Genomic DNA, 23508 nt, shown 5'->3' on the forward strand with positions numbered 1-23508 from the left:
GGTTCTGGAGCAGAGCTGTTCTTCCTGCTACATATTTGAAGTCAATGTCGTCGTTTCTTTCGCGCGTCGACTTCTAGTGGATAGAGGCGTTGCGTTGCGGTGGTTGGAGGTAGGTCAGGTGACTGTGGCTAACGATTCTGGAGGGTATAGTTGGGTGGGTGATGCATGGTGGTTGTGCAGTATGAAAGTGTGTGGGGTGGGGACAGAGGGTGTCGCTCGGTGGGTTTGAATCTCCACAGATTAAGGGGTGCGAATGGCGGCCGGGCGGAAAAGCTTGTCGAGAGTGCAGGCTTGACTCACCGAAGCTTCACACAGATACCACCGGATTTTTTGCCAAATTCCGTCGTTTGTGCTGTCTCAGAAAAAAAAAAAAAAAAAGGGGGATCTTAGCGTGCTTGCACGTTCTACGAAGGACGAGTTCGTGGATGTGCTACCACGGGTGCATTTGCAAAGGTAAAATGAAAAATGCCTGGATACCAAAATGTTGAGCACGGTGACTCCCTAATTCCCAAATTATGAAGTGGTTCAAAATAAATACCTTCGTATTATGTTAGCTCAGTTACATTTAAGAACCAATGCCGACATGTTGTCAGCTTCGCAAAAATTTATAAAACCATTGATATATCGCCAATTTTCACCTTAATACAGTTTGTCCATTTTTCGCAGCCAATTTAAGCTGCGGAAAGAGCAAATCGAAAGTTTTAAACAACCTCTAGACAGGATGCATTTCTGCCGAGATATTTACCATGAAATGAGAGATAAGGAACTGGTGGACGCTGGATACAAGTCGCACATTCGCTCTACACCTCTTCTACGGCCTCCTCATGGTCGTATCAAATATTCGCATCGACGAAAAACAACGGCTACTGAGAGCATGTTAAAACCAAACCTTGGATTCGATCTCGGAGCTACGTTTCCCTCACTCTGCCACTTACCTCAAGAGATACCGCGAATAATTTCTCCTCGAGGCTGCTTTCCTGTTCACACGGCCTGCCGAGCAGCCATTCATGAATACTGTACTGGAAGACACGGCCAGATGACTCTTCGACTGAGGAACCATCTAGGATGAACGCTCATTCCTTGCGCTAATGCTATAAGAAATATTTCCTCCTCCTCCATTTGGTAATGAGGACATGGCGTACGAATCGTCCGTTGCGAATCGCCACATTGGACTTTAAAGGTTGAACCCTCTGACGCCAGCTGGGCGAGCCTCAGCGCATATATTTGCGTTTGCACGAAAGAATGCATCAACCATTATTATATTAATCACCGGAGCTACACATTGAACCGCATCCTATAAAAACGCGCATGCTTGGGACAAGCCCAATAAAGGCAGCTACTAATATATGCTTACTTTAGAAACCTCTGAAACAGGCAACCCCTAACTCTGTAGTAAGCCTGAAAGCCGGCCCCACTTTTATATTCAGGGGTTCATCAATTGCGCATATTACGTCATGCGCAACACGCGCACGCAGATTCAAAGGTCGAAGAGTGAAAAATGTTAGCTTTACTACCAAGGGCCGAGTTCTACGCGAAGATCTTAAAGAACCGCGCTCATCTGCAACCTTCAAGCTCCGTCAAGAGGTGACACTCGCAGCCTTCGAGGCATTTGCGGCAGGTGCTGCTGCGTGCGCGACTCACGACCCGCATTCAAGCCTCTTCCTCGAAAAAGAAATATAAATGCTAAGACGCAGGCCTCACGACCAGGGCTCGCTTACACAGATGTCAGACGAACGCGGAGACGAGCCACGACGCACTGCCGTTTGAAAATTGGGTTGCTCATATCAATTCTTCTGCACACGTCATCTTCCTTCACGACGGCCAAAAGCTGCAGAACGTGAGTTGTTGAACGTAGCCTATTGTGATCAACTTTTGTCGGCCATTGTTCGAAATGCGGCTTCGCAAGATGCGTCTTTTTTCGGGGACGTCGTCGCACATGTCGCAGTTGCTGTGGCGACGACGGCGCCGCGAGCGAGCGTCTCCAGTGTTGAAATGGCATCATTCGCGCGGCTTCGGCGTCGACGGGCGCTCCGCCGTGGTAGAGGGCGAGCCGCTCCTTTCACCGTCAGATCAGCTGACCGAGGAGGAAGCCCGCTGGGAGGAGAGCGACGGCGACGAGTGCGACTCCTCTTTCGCGAGCGGTTATTCGGCGCCGGGAGTGCCAGGAGCGCGGAAGCAGCAGGGCCACGAGCAGCAGCAGCAGCAGCAGCATTGGCAGCGGCTGTTTCGGCTCCCGCGTGACGTTCCCGAGCCGGTCGGGCGCGGATTGGCTTCTGGCGCGGGGCACGTGGCACGCGGCGGCGGGTACGACGGAGCGCGGGAAGCAGCGGCCGACGGCAGCCAGTTCCATCGATCGGCGGCCGCCAGCCGCGACGGGTCCGCAGCCACCACCACCGGCGTCGACGGCACGCTAGGGGGGGACCGCCGCCAGCAGCCGAAGCCCAGCCGCAGCCAGCGCCGCGCGGGGGGCCTGCCACTGTCCATGAGTCCCAGCACCGAGTACCTGGACATGGACAAGAACGACAGCGTCTCACACAAGAACCGCGGACTGTTCGTGTCGCACAGATGCATCGCCGTGTGCGTTGTCCTGGTCGTGGCAGCGCTGGCCGTGGTCGGCATCTCGACCAAGCTGCTTACCGAGAGGGCGGACCAGGCCGCGATGGCACCGTCCTCGGAACACAAGCCGCCTTCCAAGCCGCCGCCAAAGAACGTACGACTTCCGCGGTCCCTGGTGCCCGTGCACTACGACGTCGAGTTGAAGCCCACGCTCGAAGGCGACTTCAAGTTCTCCGGATCGGTTGCGATCCTCGTGAACTGTGCAACGGCGACGTCGAAAGTCACGCTGCACGTGAAGGACCTTAACGTGTCGGACGTGTCGGTGAGCGAGGCCGCTGGATCCCGCATGGAACACGACAGATACGACGAGGACAAAAGCCTACAGTTCCTCGTCATCTCGCTGAAGCGATCGCTCGCCGCGGGCTCCAACTACACGATCAGGATGAACTTCGTGGGCTCCTTAAACGACGATCTGGCAGGGTTCTACCGCAGCTCGTACGTGGACGCTTCGGGACACAAGAGGTAAGCGGTACCTGGCGCGGCTATATTTGCAGAGCAACGTCGTGTCCTGTCATTACACCAAAACAAAATGTCCCCGTTGTTTCCTCAAATTCGAGGCCTGTCAGCTGTTCATTTTCGCACGCTCAAGTTGACACTTATTGCATGCTGACATTATGCGTCGTGTCGATACAGACGGTGATTAGCTTACAGCGGTACGTTAGCACGCGTTGTTCAAGTTCGTTCCCTTCTTACGGATCTGTTGCGTCTTTGTACTGTGTACAACGCGTGCATCGAAAGGTAGGCGTTGCTTCACATTTATCACGATTTCCTTCGGTCTTCTTTTAGGCAGCTCGTTCACATGCAGATAATTCATGCTGGACCTGCACGCACGATGGGCTGCAGGTTTGACTTCCGCGCATTCAATCGTCGCGCTCCAAGTACCGCGCGAGCGGGAAATTTGAAACTGCAAAACCGGTTGATAAATGCGTTTGGGCACTGCCGGCGTGGCCGCGTTCGGTTCTCTTCGTGGCGAGAGTTCGACCTCGAAGCATGGCACGTCTCCGTCGATGGGCGTAGTGAGAGTGGCTGGCGTGCGCCAGATACCGAGGCTTATTTCACGTCTCCGGCGACCGGTTTCCGTTCGCACAGGCGGGATCCATTTGCAACGTCCCGCGACGCCCCGGCGCCTGCAACGCCGAGTCGTCGTCGCTCGTCAGTGCACAATGTTCACGCGTTTTCCTTGAAACGTCAATCGCTTTGCCGCTTTCTTCCGCAACTCCTTAATAACTGCGCATTTGTTATGCTCGTTCTGGCATTAACTAGTTAAATGTTTATTGGGGAGAGAATTCCCGCAAGCGTTAGCCTTGTTGGCACGAGTAAGTTTTGCACGCAATACGGGGATTGTTTATTTTATTTATTTATTTAAATACGCTAAAATACCAAGTAGCCATTACATTGGGGGGGGGGGGGGGGGGCATAAAACAGCACAATACATAACCGTGACATGTATTAGTTAACAAATGCACTTAAGAATTATACATACAGATCGAAGTACAGAGAACTGCATTCACTAATGGATACCTAGGTTCAGGGGACAGCACGTAACGCTTAAGAAGACAATGGTGAAAACAATATTACTGTGAATATAGACAATCAAGGTGCCGTGAAAGTTTTATTTGAAAATGTGATGAAGTAGTTTCAGTAGTTATCTCACTCGGTAATGAGTTCCAGTTTTCTATAAATAACATTAGGGGTGAGGTTTGATATTTTAGCGTTCGTGCGATAACTGGCTGCACTTTGTTGGGATGATCAGTCCGAGATTAATAATGATGGGCAGGAGCAATACGATCAGCTGCAAATGCGGAGTCACCGTAATATAAGGAATAAAAGAACTATAAACGAGAGAACTTGAGTCGAGTGATAATGTCGGGGATATTGAGTGATTGTTTTAGACCAGACACTCTGTGATACGGTTAGTATGACGAAAGATGAACCTGGCAGCTTTATTTTGGACAGACTCATGACGGTTACTTAACGAAACGCTGCTTGGGTTCTATATTATGGAGCATTACTCTACAGCTGACCTTATGAGAGCACTGTACGCGTGAAGTTTTGTCTCGAAGTTGGCAAGGTTTAAACGACGTTTAATTAGTCCCAGTTTTGAAATGCTTTATTTGTGATTTGATCTATATGGGCGCTCCAGCTTAAATCAGCACTGAACAAAACACCAAGGTACTTGAAGCAATCTGTTCTTTCAACTAAGCTGCCATTAATCGTGTATACATTAGAAGGCGTATTATTGCACGTAGAAAAGTCATCAGCCTAGTTTTCTTTATATTAATTTCCATTTGCCATATCTGACACCACTCATTTAGATGCATTAAATTAAGTCCGTCTGTAGGATAACTGCTTCCATAGGGTCAAGTACCTTTCTATAAATTACAAAATCATAAGCGAAGAGTAGTACGCTGGATGGACATGTTATGGCTTTAAAACATTTGCAGCTTTGTATTTTGCCATTCAATTAGCATGCTCCCAAATCTGAAATAGCCTACAAGTCGGGAGGGATTCTTCATGTTGCATGCTCGGCTTTCTTGTATATATGACGTCATTTTCAGCTTCATTAACATCGGGGACGCGACGTTATCGGCTCAAGAAGCCTTTATCGTTCAGCTCCTGATACCTAGGACGCGGGTTCAATCCCGGCCCTGGTGGCCATATATATATGCGGAAGCGATGTACAAAAACAGGCGTGTACTGTTCGATGTAAGCGCCTGTTAAAGAAACGTTGTCTCCGTTAAGATCATCATCGCCACCAGCTAGACCGCAGCCATGGACTGGAGAGAAAAGGCCTCTTACATATCCCTTCAATTAGCCCGGTCATGAGCCAGCTTACCCCATTAAGGTACCTTTAGATATAAACCTCGAAACTTCCATATCATCCGATTCGGCAGGTCCTGTTGTTAGCACTATAATGTTGATGGCGTTTAGAGTGTCATTATTTTAATAACGTGCTTACTTAAAGCTGTGCTAAAGATAGTGTTCTCTACAAAGCGCCTACGTTTGCTTCCAGATGCTGCCTAAATATTTCTTAGTTTTCGTTTTGTAGCTCGTGCGCGAATTTTGCAGCGGCAGAATAAACCCACGGAGGCATAACTCTCACTGACGGAAGTTTAAAATAATTTTCGCGAAATATTTTATGCTAGCAGTGCTTCAAATTTCAGGTTCCAAGCTGGTTACCTTTACGACTGAATAGTGGTATTGTAAAATTAAACATTCGAGCGATGACGAAGGACAGTGATGGAACGGTGTTTTGTTAACGGTGTTCAATGTTTGCATTAATAAAAGCAAGAAATCGACAGCTGTGATGACAGCTGTGGGACAGCCGTCCAGCTGTCAGCAGGATTCTCTTCACTGGCAGATAATTAATCGGAGTGACGCTGTTCGTGCTTATACTGAAAACGAGATTTTTGTTGTTGTTTTTCGTCGGTAAATTCTGCCCCACATCACTGAAGTGATGAAGCAGCCAGCGCGGCGAATGCCTTGTCAACGAAGCCCAGGAATGGTTCTTCAGAATGCGGAGTGAGGACAATTTCTTTTGTGTACAGTAGATAACTCACAAGTTAGCGCGGCTGTTAACTACATTTGACACTGAACCGGAGGCTAACGGTCTAAGGTGGCGAAATGACTAAAAAGTTGTTGGGCAGTCTGGTAATGTAGCCAGATAAAATTGCCACACCTGTTCATCTTGCTAACCGCTATGTTGAGAACAACAAAATAATGATACGAATAATAATAATGATGAATAATGATATTCGCACAGGTCCGGATAGGGCATGCTACTATACTGTGTTTTTAACAGCTCTGTGATCCCCCCCCCCCCCCCCCTCTCTAAGAAAAAGGCATCCTAGGTATAGTTAACGTTAAAGCAAATATAAGCTAAACTTGTTATGTAAACAGAGGTACCCATATCAAAGAGGTGTCGAGAAGACAGGGAAAACGACTACGAGAAAACTGCTAGGAAGAGGGACAAGGCAATTTCGCTACTTAAACGTGATTCTCGATGTGGCGTGACTGGCTACTTCATGATCAAAGTTAAACGCGCCGAAACCCCTCAATAGCCGAAGTACATGTAGAGTGAAGTGCACACAATGCAACGTCGTACCTTATATTTTGCAGGGAAGGTGCTTCGGGCACTGCCACATGCACTTAAGTACCAGAGTACCCAAATAGGTTCCGAGAAGCTCAAGAGTTTTGTGTCGCGTTTTTACGGCGCCAGATTTTAATGCGAAATAATTCCTTGCCTCTTGAGTGGCGTCATCACAGCACATCATCATAAACTTTAACTTAGACTTAACACTTCAGAAAAAAAAGTCGTGTTCACGCGAGCATTCGAACCACTATCCTTCCGCGCCCCAGCCCGCCGTGCTAAACAATACTCAAAGCCGACTTCCTGAGAACGAGTCCATAATTCCCTTTGTCTATCATGGGGACACTGGAAGGCGTCGAGGGAAATAAAAACGTAATTAAGTACAAACTAACAAGAACAGTAGAAAAATTTTGAAAAGCAAAAATTACAGAAAGTAGAAAACGTTAAAAAAAATAAAATGAAATAAATGTCGAGCCTATGTCGGAATGACAGCAGCAACAGCGCTCACGCTTTCGCATGTTTTCAGTCCAGGTTCTGCAATGCTGTCCAATTTTTTTTCTTTAAGTGCAGTTACATATTGAGGCACGCAGACAAAGAAAGTTTCATAAAAATTTGTAAAAACAATCCTAGCCTCGTCGGGAGGAGTTTAATCCCAAGATTTAACAAAAGAAAGGTTATTGGGCTGCGCACCGACCGACTGTGGTTCACTACATTCCCTATACACGAAACCTGTATATCCCTTACGGCAGGTAAAGATAGAGAGTAGCGTAGGCGCGACGACATGAGCCCGATGGTCCAGGCCGTATTTATTACTGTCATGCATCATTACTTCGTGCAATGCACCAACGCCTTCAGGGCATTAAATCTCTCTGATGGAGAAAACTAAAGACAGGAGGTAATGACAAATTAACCAGTAGCTCCAGAATGTACACGGTGTCGAGGCCACAGGAAGAAGTGATTGGTTTGCGACGCCCGTTTCAACAGCGAGATATTTCTAAACCGCTGTGCGTGCTGCTGCGCAAGCTTAGTGAACGGTATAATTTTGTTTAACGCAATCAAGAAAATAGTGTGGACACAAAGCATGTGAGAATCGAGGGAAACCTGCGAATATGTGAACAACCCTGACAGGCGTGACTACGGATGCCGGAATTTCATAGCACCAGAGAACGCATTCTTGGGGTCAGTTTAAAGTAATGAGGTCATTGATAATTCAGGCAACAAACCAATTTTGGGGAAAGTTGGTGTAATGTGTTTGGTTCCGCTTCGCCGCAGCGACCACACCGGGAGCGGAGACGGAAGCAGCGCTGTGGTTTTGTTACTATCTTTCCTGGTCACCTTTGTTCCGCATTGTCGCAGCTTAGAGGAAAAGTAATTTCTCTGCTTCAGTGAAAGGAAGGTGGATTAAGCTTCAAACTATGGAATACAGCATGTGTACTCGTGCCTCCCATTCGAGTCTATATAGGGCGCTGAGGACTTTACACTGGGCTGTCCCTTTGAGGGGGTATGAGGAATAGTACGTTTATCACCATCAGGTGGTATATTACATGTAGGGAGGGAGGGTTTAAAGAGAAAAATCCTTCTTTGGGATAGAAGCCCAAGCCACTCATCGAAACAAAGAATTAAGGGTGGCCAGGCGCGAAGCATGTCGGTAAAGTGCTTCAGAAAAGCTGTGTTGCATCGGTGTTGCCCTACCAAAGATAGGATAAAGACATTGACGCGTGAGTATCCTTTGGATGCATTTTGTGCCATCGCTTTGTGCATTGAAGAGCTTAACCACAATGCATTATGCGGAAAGTAATGCACCGCTGTGCGTAAAAATGAACGATTCAGCGATTCGTAACGCGTGAACTTCGGCAGAAAACGTTGATGTAACTGCCCTTCTGTCGCCACTGTGGGGAAATTGTTCTTCATCGAATTCATCCGCTGAGACAGCTTAATAACCATGCCGAATGTCACGTTCGCTAATATATAACAGACTAATTCTCCAAATTTAGCTGTAAGTACATCTTCGAATTAGCACTTCGTTGTTGTGGCCGCAGCGACAAGGAAACGAAAAGTAAGAAAAAAAATATGATGACGTGGAGCAAGTCCTTGTCTTTCTTTTTGAACGCATGTTATATTATGCGTAACCGTAAGAATGCTGATGGGATAACTGAGGCTTAGCGCGAAGGAGCAACAGATTGACACCTTGTGCCCAAAAAACACTTCCTGCGCTTTCTTTCGTGGCGGTAAAGGTCTATTTTGCTTCACCTGATGTTGACAATGAATTGATAATGGTAGATGTGGCACCCAACATCATCATTAACTCATCATTATAAGTAAACGCTTATATCAGAAAGTACCTTACCCAACTCCTCTTCAAACAGGCCTCGCAGCAAAGAGATGGAATGTATAGGTATCTGTCAAAATCATTTTTTTTTTCGTTTTGTTTTTGGTATTTACTCTATGTTAAGGGGGGGTGCGGGGCTAAAATTACAATGTTCAAAAAAAAAAGAAAAGAACGTTTCCTTAAATTTTTGTGGTTTTGGATTATGGATGTACTAAAGAAACTTCTGACCAAGCTTGGTGGCCATCTGGGTCATATAAAAATTAAAGATATTTCTTGTTCATTTGTTTCTTTTTTTTTGCGATATGGGATGCACTCACCACCGAGCTATGATCTCAAGACACAGTCGCATAGCGGGCGATAACTGAACGCGGAGTGTATCGTTTTTCGCGCTCCCTAGCCAAAGAGGACCTGCTATCGAGGGTATAGCAGACAACTAAAAAAAAAAAAAGAAACACAAAACAAATTAAAGCCGAATTTTTGGCCGTAGCAATAGCGGATTGGCTGGTAAACCGAAATAGAAGCTTGGATATACAAAAAGTTACTGTACAGCTGTAAAACTGAAAAAAGAAAGAGGCAACTCGAAGTAATCGCCGCAGAGCTGTGTCAGTTTGAAAAGGAAGACCCAACGCATACACCAGGCTATTTTGATTTATTAGTTTAGGCCGTAAATTTGAATAGCATGTCCTGAAATCTTTGAACTAATTTTTCTCAGTTCGCACTTTTTGCAAAAGCACAACCGTTGGGAAAACTTCATTTCAAAATCTTTCGTCAAAGGCTTTTCAAGATGTATTCTGTAATAAACTTTTGTTGGGAACAATATAAGGTACTTTATAGATTTCTAATTATTCTCTATGATGAACAAAATATTAAATATGTGACATTATTGTCATGATAACAGAACAAATGAATTTCTTATGAAAGTGCTCGGAGGTTTACAAAAGTGTCATGAAGATCCCGCAATAGGCCTTATCCCGCACAATTTACTACCAAGAAGTTATCTAAGCACGAACGGTTAATGCAACTTCATTGGTTTTGAAAAGATAGGTTTCCTAAGCTGACACACTTAATAGTGGAGTGTTTCTTGAAAGAATACGTGTGAAAAATTAAAAAAAAAAGTTGTCTGTAATTGTACATACGTGTCTGGCTACTCATTATGACAGCTACCAGCGTTTTTTTTTTTCTCTCTTTTTTCGAGAAGGGGGTAAAACTTACAATATAATAAAAGGAAGATATGCCTTGCCTGAAAATTTTATCGAAATTGGGGCAACAGTTCAAAAGTTGACCCTTTAGCCCCGCATCCCCTCTAATCTGAAAACCAAGAAGCAGTATAGTACATATACACCATATACAACTATGCTTCTAGCCGATCATTCAACTCTCGTGCTTCAACTTATGACTCGTGTTGTCTCGTTGCCCGTGCAAACGATAGTTCACTATCTTTGTGTCGTTACGTTCGCAAAAGCTCGCGATTAAGAGGGATTTAGAAGGGCTCAGTCGGGATGAATTTCTCTAGAAGGCCACTGATCGGCGAAGCGTGGTCCACATATCTAGATCATTAGCGAATGAGAAGGACAAAGTGGAGTGGGATGACGTAAAAAGAAGCTTGAATGATCATCGTGTACCTGTCAAGCTTTTCTGTCAAGAGAACTGACTTTCATACATGTCTGAATGATCTGTCAGCGTATGTAACCGTCAGCGTACAGGTGCATCACCGACGTCACTAGCGCGGAATAGCGCCTTACCGTCCAAGAAGTATTCACTAGATTTATATGAGACATCTTTTTTATCATTTCAGCCCTTCATCTTATAAAAGCTACTACTATTTGAAGCTCATTATTTATCGAACGTAGCTGCAGGAAACCGCTGCTCTCTGCAATAATTTGAGTGCAACTTGTGCTAGCTCAGGTGTCGTCATAAAGCCTTTCCCCTGCATATATGCTACTTCGTTTTACTTCAGCTGTTCGTCAAAACCGAAGAAACTCTCACCTGTCTACATGCAAGCACTGTTAAGAAATTTATTTGTGGCAGTCATACCTGACAAGAGGGGTGCCACTACAGTTAGTCCTATCCTTGTTAACAGCTTTTTCGTAAATGGTACTCTCACTTTACGGACACTCTACTGAACTGCACATTACTACCATTTTTTTTTTCAGTTCAAGCGATATTTTGCTTCTAAGTATCAAATATCTCTGCATAACGACTGCTCTACCGCCGAATACATTGCACCAGAATTAGTGCTATAGACACGTATATAGCTACGAAGAATCGTCACATTGCCGGCTTATTTTGGTCTTTGGGCCGTCGCATATTTTGTGGTTCTTTAATTCGGACCGCAGCAAAGCCGATGGACAAATGTTAATGTCTCACTCACGTTAGTGGTGGGTTTTAATACTGGAAGCCATTTGATACCACCTACTGCCTTTTGTAAGCGCGGTGTTTAAACGAGCAGTGCGGCAGAGCAGTAAAGTAATTAACCGAAGAAGACGTTTGCGTGCGCTGCTTAAACTGAAATAAGTTTTGAGTTTTCGCTTTTGAGAAACATCGAGACCATTTCGAATTTTTTAGCCGCAGGCCTGTCTTCCGCATGCAATGTTCGCATTCGCCCTTGCGTCTACGGCAAAGAATGATCTCGCTTGCGGTGAATTTGTACGGTTCCAAACCTTTTTACGTGGGCGCGACCCAGATCTCCGCAGCCTACCTCGACAAAAGCTTCTGTTTTTTCCGGTGCCACCAGCAACATAGCAGTATAAGCAGCACTCTGCGAAAACAGTGCGTGGGCAGACATCACGACATGTCCTTCCTCTTCATAATCGCACGCCTACTCGCTCCTGTCGTGTACGCTGTGTACACGGGCCGCAGAGCCAGGTCGTCACGCGAATCGTGCACTTCGTCGCTTGCGGACTACTGCAAGAGCTCGCATTCTGTACAACGTTGGCAACGCTGCTTGTCGCGTGACCAATTTGTGCGTGGCCGGTGTCAACACGTCATTTAACCCTTTAGCGGTTTCTGGCGAGTGCAGCCTTGTCGTCGGTTCCTGCCCTTTTTATTGTTTGCGACAAGCCGTTAAAGTCGCCAAGCATCGTTTGCTTCCGTTTGCGGAAGGTGCGTAAAGTTTGGCTGCCGCCCCCCCCCCCCCTTCCCCCAAAATATCTTGTGAAACTTTAACCTAAGTGAGGCAACGGTTTTGTCTGTCTGGCTTAGAGATAGCACACATAGCTATTGAGCTGGTAATATTGAAATTTTAGATATTTTCGCTTGCTTTGGTAAGTACCGCAGAGTGTCTGCGTGCGCGTGCTGGACCAGATTCAACTCTTTTAGCCCTCTACTAAAAATTTTTTGTGTGCCGCGCTGGTCACATGCCGACAGTCATTCTTAATTTATGCGACGAATGCAACTCGTCATGTGTTTTCTGGCACTCTGTGTCTAGTTGAAGACAAATAGCGCTCGTCCAGCTCTGTTTTTAATGCGAAATAATCGAGTGACATGAAGGCATGATTCGTTCTGTATGTGCCTGAAGCCCGTCAGCTCAAGCAGCTTGTGGGTTGTGTGTAAATCTCATTGTAATATAAAGAAAAACAAAAAAACAAAATAAACCGAGAAAATTATAACGACTAATTTAAATATAGGGCAAAAGCAGCTCTGTGCCGGTGTACCCGGGTTCGAACCCGACCTCGGCGGCTGCGTTTCGATGGAGGCGAAACGAAGTGGCGTCCGTGTGCTATGCGATGTCAGCGCACGTTAAAGATCCCCAGGTGGTCGAAATTACTCCGTAGCCCTCCACTATAAGGCTCCTCTTTCCACTTTCACTCCCACCTTCCCTTCCCTTACGGCGCGGTTCAAGTTTCCACGGATACAACTGTGACAGATATTGCTCCTTTCTCTTCCTGTGAACCAATTATTGTTTATTATTAAAAGCTCGTATATAAGGAAAAGCTTGCATATAACAAAGAACATGGGTAAAGCAGAAGCCTCGAATATAGAGCACTCGCAGCAGTGATCAAGAATGACTCGGCAAAATTAAACATGACTAAGAATGGCCCAGCAAAGTTAAATATTGCTAAAAATCACTCTGTACATTAGATGAAAACACTGTCTGTAGATGGCGCCTCATGCATACACTGATGCGGGTAGCAACATCAGGTAGTCAAGTAAACTTGCCAAGTGTCTTTAATGTGCTTCTGATTATACTGCGTAAACGGAGACGGAAAGGCACGCGCTTTTGCATTCCCTCCACATCAGAAAAATTGATCGCCTTTAATTTTTTTCTTTTCCAACAGATATCGACAGAGAAACGTAAAGGCAGCATTCCCTCCCCCCCCCCTCCCCCCCCCCCCTCCCTCCCTCCCTCCCTCCCTCCCTCCCTAATGTTCGGAACTTTTCTGTGAGCTAAATAACATGGCAGAAACGGTGGCGCCATAGCTTGTGGAGCTATCACACATTCCACATACAGAAAAACTTTTCTGTGAGCTAAATAACATGGCAGAAACAAACGGTGGTGCCATAGCTTGTAGTGACAGCGGTGGTGTTAAAAGGCTTGTGGCCCGGAGCAGCACTTTTTGTCACACATTCCACATACAGAAAAGCAGAGAGAAATTCGACACAGATTCGCGTGGTAGGCCGCCTGAAGACTAATAGTAATGAAAAGCGCGTAGAGTAGAAAACGCCTTATGCTCACTTTTCTCCTGTGCGCGGTGGCACATTTGTAACAAACGAGAGTATATGCCAGGTGTTTCAGGGAAAACAATAAGGCCATTTAGGTATGAGAGCGCTTTTGCAGCAGTGCTAGCGGACATCAGCAAAAAACGCAATGATCGTAACTAGTGAACTAGTTAAATATTAATTCATTAATTTCTACATAATTAATTTCTATTCATCACAGTAAGGCCCCTGACTCCAATAACATACGTGTAGCCGGCCGCTTGCAAAGACGGTAACTGTATTTAAAATTTCGAAATTGCCATTCTCCTGTGCGCTGAAACTCAACAAAATTTCGCTATATCACGACAGAGAAGCACACGTTTGAAGAATTCCATCTCGAGATGCAATGCTCCATCGCTGTCAAGACTAGGCGCACCACCATTCTTTGGTTTGCCTGTGCGGCGATGATCGCCGCTGCTCGACACTCCAGCCTATGTCGAACAAAGATGGGCAGCTCTGCCATTGACTGACGGCGGCGGGGCGTTGCTAATTTTAGAGCGCGTGTTTTTCGAAAGCTGTTCGCTTTGTCTCGAGAGAGCGATATTTTACTTTTTTTTTTATCTACAGCGCCGAGGAAGGTAGCGTTTTTTTTTTTTTTTTAAAGACTGACATTGTCATTGCTAACGGCCACCCACAGATATTTAATTGCAACCAGTCGTATAACTGTAACAGATAAAAAAGTAAGTGTAGGTCGTTAGCTAACTTGAAGTCTAAACATCATGGACTTTTTTTCTGATTTCCGCCAACATTGGCATGATGGTTCTGTAAAAGCTGTCTTCATACCTTAAATACCAATTTTTAAGAATTAGTTGCCCGCTTCCTTGAAACAATAGTAATAATTACAATAAACCACATTTTAATATTATGCATGAAATTATAGGAAATGAGATAAAACTATTTTCCACGCCTATACAACGAACAGACCACATTTGACCTAAACTCTTGCTATGAGAAAACGCCATTGTGGCAATTGCTCCTGTTTAGAGTTCTTAAAAGGAGTAAGCCTCCTTAACAAACCGATTTACCTATAAAAAGGAGCTGTTTTACCCTCGGTTTCGCGCTTCCTTGGAACACCTGGTGTGCAGTGCAATGCTCACTGACACAGTGCAAACAGGATAAAGAGCTTCATTTCTGTTTCGTTGCTATACTTTGCAATAAACAGCTTTTCCAAGAAAGTTATAAAAAATAAAAATTGATTCATGGAAAATTTATGGGGCTATTGATGCTCTAAGAGTGAACTAGCAGGAATGAGTAAAGAATGAGTAGAGGAAAAAATCATTTGAGCATAATCTTAGAAGACGGTCCATTAAGTGGTTAATGGATTATTTTAATGTGCTTTCTTATCGTGTAACAATAATTCGGCTTAAGCCACTCTAAGAGAGGGACAAAATATCGCAGCGATATCTACTGCTTACTTATAAAAAGCCTTAAATTTTTATTTTTATTTTTTTATTTTATAATATATATTTTTAGACCTTCTTTAAAACACGTTTAAAAACAGCAACGCCGTTTTGCTTAGCAGAGCCTAACAGTAAATATCTGCGATTAAACACATGATCTTTTTTACAAAAATTGAAACACTTAGGTAAGTGCTTGCACTTTGGTAAAGCGCATGTAACTATATCATACAGTATAATATTTATCAAAATGTTTCAGCTGCTGTTTCTTATTATTCCTGTCACTGTGCACGGCCTCTATAGCTCTTCCTGGCTATTGTCTCAAAGCCGCGTGCATATGCACGTCCTTCTACAGCGTAATAACTAACCAGGCTACGTCTCTCAGGGCCTTGATGGTTTCAGTCCTTGAGGTTAAGTGCCAGCTGTGGAGAGTGAGGAAGCTGTGGACAAAACCACGGGAGTCATCAAATGCTTTTGTGCGGATCTCCGGAGCGCCTTTTTGCAGCATGATGCATGCTTCTGTGCGACGCAGGTTTAACGGTGTCGCTCGCTAATTACCTCCAGGTTTGACGGCGCGTTGTCGGTTGAATTACTGGCTCGTGGTGAATTAATGTCTGCAGCTAAAATTTAAACGAGTAGAGTGCAGGTGAGGAAAAAAATGAGGCGACAGTTTCGTGCAAGGCAGTGGAGGAGAAATATTCGTGATATTTACATCGCTGTGTATATCTCATACGCGTATATTATTATTATATATCATGTATGAATATGATATTCAGTACGATACATATACGTGTACATAGCTTATGTGTGTATATTACGCAGAGGTCGCTGTATCTGATTGAAATAAAAGGGCGAAAAGGAGCGAGTTCCTGCAATGAACACTTACAATTTTAAATACAGTGCGTACTACCTCTTCCGCTGAGCGTAATAAGTCTTCTGGTTTCGGAAGTGAAACTGGTCAATTTATCAACAGATCGAAGAGGAGGCATCACTGCCGTATGATTTCGATGATCACTTTTGCTTTTGGAGGAAAGAAACAACGTCGCACGATTAAGCGGCAGTAGCACCACAGATATATTGAGGTTCTCCATGAGCACACTCCTCCACATTTGCCTTTATTGAGACGGCTTCATACAATGAAAATGAACAACCCTTTCATCACCAAGTAATAGACTAACCAAAGTAAAAAGTCAAAATCACCACATTATCTCAGCTAATAGACCAATATCCAATAGCCATTGTGAAATTTAATTAGCGCAGGAAAACTTGAGAAATTTGGGTGTTAACTATTCATCGATAACATTCTGTCCACTTTGTGCACTAGCTCCAGTTTAAATGACGAGGTCTCGAAGGGCGAGCAAATTCGAAAGGCCAAAGACAGAAAACACTTTTTTTAACCCCAAAAAACACTTCCTCCGTAGCATTTGTTGCAGAAAGGAGGAACGAGAGAAGAGAAATTTTCTGAACTCTGGCTAGCTGTAAATTGTCAATATTCGCGCCACCTTTTTTTTTTTTTTTTTTTTTTTTTATGCAGCTTCTTCACGACATATGCTGACATATTCCGCGTGGCGTATGCGGGCACTCATTCCTGGCTGTGACACTGGACAGTAAAAGCTTAAAACTGGAATCCTTCAAAATCCTTCTGGTGCGTTAATTGCCTGTCCAATCGTATCCCAGCCAATACCCTGCTCACCGCAGTGGAATGCACATTATACTGTATTCATGTTGCGCATTCTTAGCGCAGTTTGGCAGACGAGGTAGTATCGCAGCCATTTAGTGCACTCGCTAAGCGCCGGCATTGCTTCTTGCGGTAAGGTGTACAGCTTCCGGAACCAGAATGCATAATGGGGAATCTTGTTCGCCTGTCATTTCCTTGTTTGCCCCCTTGTCAGCTGCTTCCTCACTTCGGCAAACATTCGAGCCCGCCATGCGGTACCAGCTGGCGATCAGATGGTGATATTTTTACACACTGGAAGATCCAAAGCCGTCATCACGATGGTAAATCGTGGTAAACGTAAGCGAATTCTCCGGATCATAGCCGGCGAGCAAGGCGCGTGCACTCATCTTCGCTTGAGATAGGTTTAAATTCCGCTGCGCTTGGTCGTAAGTTGGAACCATGCCATGATTTGCGTTGATCTTCGTGTTTCGACGTTAGAGCACGTTTCCTCTTAAGCCACCTGTTAAATGCCAGGTATATTTTACTGGAGAGCGCAAGCGTTTCGCTGCCCATGGTAACGGCGCCTCTTGGCGCTCAGCTCTTGGCCCTAAACAACCGCGCATACTGAACATATCCGAAGCATGGGGGTTAAAATCTGTACAGACAGCGCATCAAAAAATGGTTTTGTCACGATGGGCAGGGAAAATAGGCTGCTTCTAAAAAATAATAATAATGTCTTGCTTTTTCACAGAAACGGTGCTCGCAGTTGACGACAGCTTGAGGGCTGGCTTCTAATGCTTGGCATAACCTTCCGAACCCAAATGCCCATCTTTGCTCTTTCGCAAATGCTCAGTCTATCGTCTCCCGCAAACCGTGCCGCTCGACTGCACGATTCAGTAGCGTAGTTAGCAAAAGTCGCCGTGACATAGCAACAACCGATCACTGAGACCACGCAGCGCACGCAGTGCTACAAGTATTCAGTTCAGATATCACAACGCGTTGATGTATCCGAAAAGGCGGAAATATAACGGCGAGTCACCATCACATACACCTCCTTCTATAGGAGGAATGACAGCAATATGATGCAGTTTTCAATAAACTTGTCTTTCCGTCCGTTCGTCTCGCATGTTTCAGCAAGCGTTTTGCATACAGCTAAGAAATAGGCAGGTATTCGATTCGCTATCAAGTAGCAGGCTTGCATCCACCTGTACCGTAGCTCCAGAACAAAATGACATCCAAGAGAACTGAAGATAAATGCGAAGAAAAAGCGTTCGTTATGCAAGTCCCTATACACGGCTGCTGGCACCGTGGTTGCGTATGTAGTCTCCCTTTCGACGTTCAAGCACCTGTTGAATGTTCGTCTTTCCTCTAAGTCGGCTCCCCCGTGGCGCCGAGTGCGAGACACGCTTCTCGGGCGAGGGAGGAAAGCCGAAGGTCGCGTTTCCTTCGGTTTGCCGCCTACGTCTGCTGAGTGATCGATGACTGACGAGCGGGACAGAAAAGCGCACGACTTCATTGCCGCCGTCAGCTGTGCTTCGCGCCGCTTGACTCGTGGCCTTCGCAGCGTTGTATCTTTTTCTCCACAAAAACTCAGAAAAAGCGGCACTTCGGCGAACACCACACCAATCCGTGCCAGCAGCATTTGCGTCTTACCCTATATAGCTCCCGCCTCTTGCTGAAGTCTCTTCGGCATAGTGGAGGGGAAGTGAAACGGTGGCTCATGTGCACTTCTACTTACTGGAGGTCCCGTTCACATATGTCTCATGCGCCTGTGACCTTGTTCGCGCACATTTCAAAAACTAGGCAAAAATTATGGGGGAGCCTTAAGCTCCGCCTTTAAAGGTGTGACGCAATAGCGCTGTCTAACGCTGTAGATATAAAACTCCGCTTCAGCCAAGCCGCGTGATCGTCGTAAGAAATAAAACTGCAGAAACGACATGACAGCGGCAACGTGCCTGCGTGGCCTAGGGGTAAAATCACCCTTTCGTATGAAAGGAGAGTTCAGCCAAACGTAACGTCAGGCTACTCTTCATCCAGCAAGTGCTCGGCCATGTCAGCTGCCAGCTACCGCCTGTCCAGCGCCATACTCGTGATGTTTCGCCCAACGCCGACATCATATTTTATGGAACGGTGGATGCCGAAATGCCTGGATTTTTTATCATACGATCAGCGTTTCCGAGGTCCACATCAGCCACACCCACTTTAACCACATGACTGCGTGGGGTCCATTCTTAAAGCTTCTACTTTCAGGTTCACATTCAGATCGCGTTCGAAGAGATGTTCGTGATTTCGAACCTTATTACGTGTATTGCTGGTTTATATGTTAACGTGAGGTGGAGTGAAAATCTCGTGATATATCACGATTTTCGTTTCATTTACTGTCAAGACATCGTAATACCCAGGCAAACGTAAAATATTTTCGCTGTCAACCGATAGACTAGCATGACACATGCACACTTTTGCGCCTACCAGTAAGCACTGCTAATATTCGCTCCGCACCGCGGTGGTAGATATGTGGAGATTGCTAAAGCCCTAGGACGCGTGATTCAGGTGCGGCGGTCGCCCTTTGGTGAAGGTGGAACGTAAGGCGCCCGTGTACTTCGCGATATCAGTGCTCGCTAAATTCAGGTTGGTCTAAATTACTGGAGCACTCTACTACTCCGTCTCATGCATATAGTCGAGTTCGATGCGGCACATTGAGCCCCATATACCATGCCATATTATTTGTTCCTGGGAACAAATAAGCGCAGTGATCTGTACTCATACAACAGCCATAGGACATGCTGAACCTGACCTCGACACATCGGAAGCAGGTTCAAACACTGTGTCTGTATTAAAGGAATCTACTTCTTGGCAGTTTTACATTTGGAACGAAAAACATACGTTGCGAAATGGACGAGATACTGCCGACGATCAGCTAAATTCATTCGGCCATTCCGGCGGAACTGTGCTTATCATTATCGCTTATGGATTCCAGCTGTCCTTTTCTTGAGCAGAGCCGTAGCGTGTGAAAGTGTGAGAGTAATGCACTGCTTTTTATATAGCTGCCTTTAAAATTTTCATGTAGACATCAAGCAAGAGATCAGTTTTCCCGTCCTTGGATTATAAGGTAATCACTTTAAGCTCGGGCCATACCAGCACGCCCAACCACTTCTACGAACCTTTCGAAGTACCGTGCACGCAATCACTAAAGAATGAGTAACTGGTTGGCAAGCACTTGAATACCTATAGTTTCAATATTTTGTGCTGTCATGTTTCTCCTCGCAATCATAAGCAGCTGCAAGCGTTGTCTTTAGTCATGTACACGCAGCTTGTGTCTGGTCATAGAACTTTTTCTTTGCTTTGGAAGAACACGGGGGCGCCTTTGTTGCATGTTTATATCTAAATATCCCTCTCCGGGTACTTGTACGCTTCCACGATAGTTGTTTTACTTTTGTACCCATTTAGATTTTGTCTATTCTGTTGTGATTTTCAGTATAGATATAGTTTATAAAAGCCCTTGGTCTATCGCAGATGATTCGTATACTTTTCTTCTCTCTGTCTGTCAGTCTCTGTGTGTATGGGTGCACCCTACACGGGGGAAGGGGGGTAATATTTGTTTTTCTCTTCTCGATAACTTATAGTGTCGTAAATATCTCATACATTCAGTGAAGCACAACTGTTGCTCCTAAGCCAGCTTTGCTCCGCAACTGTGTATTGAAAGACGGAAAGACTCACACGTTTTATGAAACTTCGTTTGCCTACATAAGAGTGCATGTTTCCTTCACCCATAGCTTTGAACCTTACTTTTTCGTGCCAGCAGCTTTGAGGCGAGCGTGGAAACGTAATCAATGCATACGTATTGCACGGCTGCAGACCACGTGCTCTTCAAAACACTTGCGCGTTGGGGAAGCTGCTACTTGTGCTCTCGATTCCATAACGTGTGCTGTGCTTTTAGAAAACTGCGGGGTCCCATTGTGTGCTCGAGCCCAGTCGTGGCTTGTGAAGCATTCACAGAACACCAAACATCTCGAAAATTGGAAGGAGCTTCGTTCTTTTCTGTGCAGTATTTTGAAATACCAGATGGGCCGCTATACTCATTGCACATCGGAGAAATCTCTATAACCTCTGAAGTTTTGGGAAGGGTGCACATACTTCTGCACTGACGCTCCAAAGTTGTAGAATAACGCAGCGGCATTGAGCTTTGTCTGGGGGGCATTTGAAGCGAAACTGAGATGCGCTGCTGCACCGAGATTGAAATTGCTCACTAGGCATACCACCTAGCCGAGTAGGCGTGTTCGTTTGGCTTTTCCCTCCAGCAGCTCTCGGCTTCGGCCCCTTATCGGTGCTCGCACCCACAAGAGCGCAGCGCGGCCTTGTGCCGTACGCGCTGCAATATCTGGCCTGGTCCAACCGTAACATTCCGAATCTGGAAGCCGGCACTCGTTGAAGGCTCTAATCGTATTCGTCCGCATACGGAATCTTGTTCTGACCCGGGACGGACCTGGTGAAGACCGCGCGTTTTGGGGCCCGGAGAGCGCGCGGGCGCAAGTGGAATGTCGTGAAATTCATATCTCGAGGCGAAGAACCTTCATGGGGATGGTTCGCATGGGAGCCGTTCGGAAAGCAGTGGTCTGCTTTGGACTTGTACGATGCATAATATGCTAATGGATGCTCCCTATCGATCCACTCCAGTCCTCGTCAGTGCACCTGGTCCCGACTCTTATCTTGGAACAGGGAAGCAGCTAGTGCTCCCTCTTTACCTTTCGGTTCGAAGTCGCTTGCTTGCGATCATTGTGCATAAGATGGCGAAGGGCAGGCAAGATATGATTTCAGAAAAACTGGAATGCCGTACCTTTATAGACATGGGTAGGAATGGCGGAGCATATCGTCTTACCATTTATCGGCTGAAATAACGAACGTACGCCATTAGTAGATAAGCTGACTATGGGCATGAAATAATCGCAGAGTGAATAGATGCATTAAACGAAATTTCATCACCATGTCCTAGCAGTTCAGAGAAGTTGGGCACATTTGGGAGCAATAACTCCAGTGCTATCTGCGCAACTTTTTACTACGCCGTCTAAGACCGACTTCTCAGCCTTTCACAGCAGCCCCGCTTATGCCGCTGTAAAAGGTAAATCAGTTTGCGCTATTACTGTAAAAATATTTAATTCGCTTTGTTGCAACAAAAGCAGACAGTAAAACATTTCCTCGGCACCATACTTGCTCTTTTTGTTTACCACCGAGGCTTTAAAATCAAGGTAACCTGCTGCACTGGTCATGTTGAAAGGTATGGTCAAAGCAGAAACCGTACTAGTGTACAGTGCTGGATGTGGTATTCAACATGGCAAAAGCTGCATGTCGGCAATAGGAGATGGTTGTAGTGGGATAATTTCGAGTACCAAGAGCTCTTACTGTGCACTGACATCCTACGACATGCTGCCACTTTTTCATTTAGCCTTCATCTATCGGAGTCGCCGCGGCCAGGATTCGATCCCGAGACCTTGGGCATAGCAGTCGAGCTGTCGTCGTTCTGAAGCGTCCGCTACATTAGGGCGATGTTCGAGCCGCAACAACGTATGGTCACCGATTTGTTTAAGTCAGCAACAGTACACCAAATTTTGAGTCAGGCCGCTGCCTTGTTCGAGCGTTTAGCGAAGGTCGCTTGACCAACGCGATAGAACGGGGATTCCTTTCTCACGCTCGAGCACTGCGTGGAGGCGATATTTACGTAACAGGTGCATATAAGCTGCAAGTCTGACTGCTCTTTTGGTTCTCGTACAAATGCGGCCAAGGAGGGAGGTTGGTAAGGTTTCCACTGTTCGGCTCGGGCCGGGCAAGCGGTGAGGCAAAATCGCGACGGAACTACACTGCTTTCCACAAAGCGAAATCACCTGACATTGCTGTGGAATTTAGCGCTGAAAGCTCGCAGCGTGCACCCGGTTTGGCGTGAGCGTGCAGCGAAACGCGTTCGCTAGAGCGTAACGGAAATAGGCTCCCTCTTATCGACCTGCTTCTGTTCTCACTCCTCAATGGAACTGGTGCAACTGGCGTGGACCATGCATATTTCCGCGGCCTAAGTTATGGCGTGTCATTTCGGGCTACGTTTTTTTTTTGTGTGTGTGTGTGTATGTGTAGCACCAAAACTGGCGAACGAATGTATAGGGCCCTCTAAAACACAGTATACGTCTTTTGAGCAATGCCGACCTCCGAATACTATAAATTTAATCGTGTTGTGTAAGGTTGCACCTTGTACCTTGGAGTCCTCGTCGGGGAAACGTTGCATATTGATCGAAGCATTATAGATAAATGCTTTATACATGAGATCTTTAGCGGATTTATGCCTGAGTTATGTGCTCACCTCGCTCATTGAATTTGCCTGTAGTTCTCGTCACCAAAAGAAAGAAATATGTTTTGTTTCTTCTGCCTCGGTTGCAGTCATTATCTGCTCTGGGTGTTCTAGGCCTTTCATTTCAACATGATGTTACTAACAGTTATTGCGAACAGTAAATTCCAACTATCGTATTGAAATTAGCACGTTGCACTTGGTGCTTCCCTGTGCACTCGACAACTGACACCCCGCAGGGCTAAGTGCGTGGCAGTCAAAAACTACTTTTCAAAATTTCATTTTAAGTTGGAATATTTGTTGTTTTCGTACGAGACGAATCCAGATCTATGTAGGCAGCATCTGAAAAAATTTACCCAAAGTCAGTTTGGGTGGTAGAGTCATGTAGCTTAT

General features: G+C 45.7%; 1 protein-coding gene across 1 annotated transcript in view; it reads left to right on the top strand.

Moving 5' to 3' along the window:
- The first annotated feature begins 1871 nt into the window (after positions 1-1871).
- The window catches only part of LOC146185590 (aminopeptidase N-like), a 106595-nt gene continuing 84958 nt past the window's right edge, over positions 1872-23508 (top strand). The window contains exon 1 of the mRNA XM_084606510.1: positions 1872-3078. Coding sequence (XP_084462636.1) covers positions 1892-3078 — 1187 coding nt within the window. The 5' untranslated portion in view covers positions 1872-1891. The remainder of the gene's footprint in view (positions 3079-23508) is intronic.

Source organism: Amblyomma maculatum, chromosome 6, assembly GCF_055883805.1.
Source record: "Amblyomma maculatum isolate TAMU_Amacu chromosome 6, ASM5588380v1, whole genome shotgun sequence".
NCBI classification, from domain to species: domain Eukaryota; kingdom Metazoa; phylum Arthropoda; class Arachnida; order Ixodida; family Ixodidae; genus Amblyomma; species Amblyomma maculatum.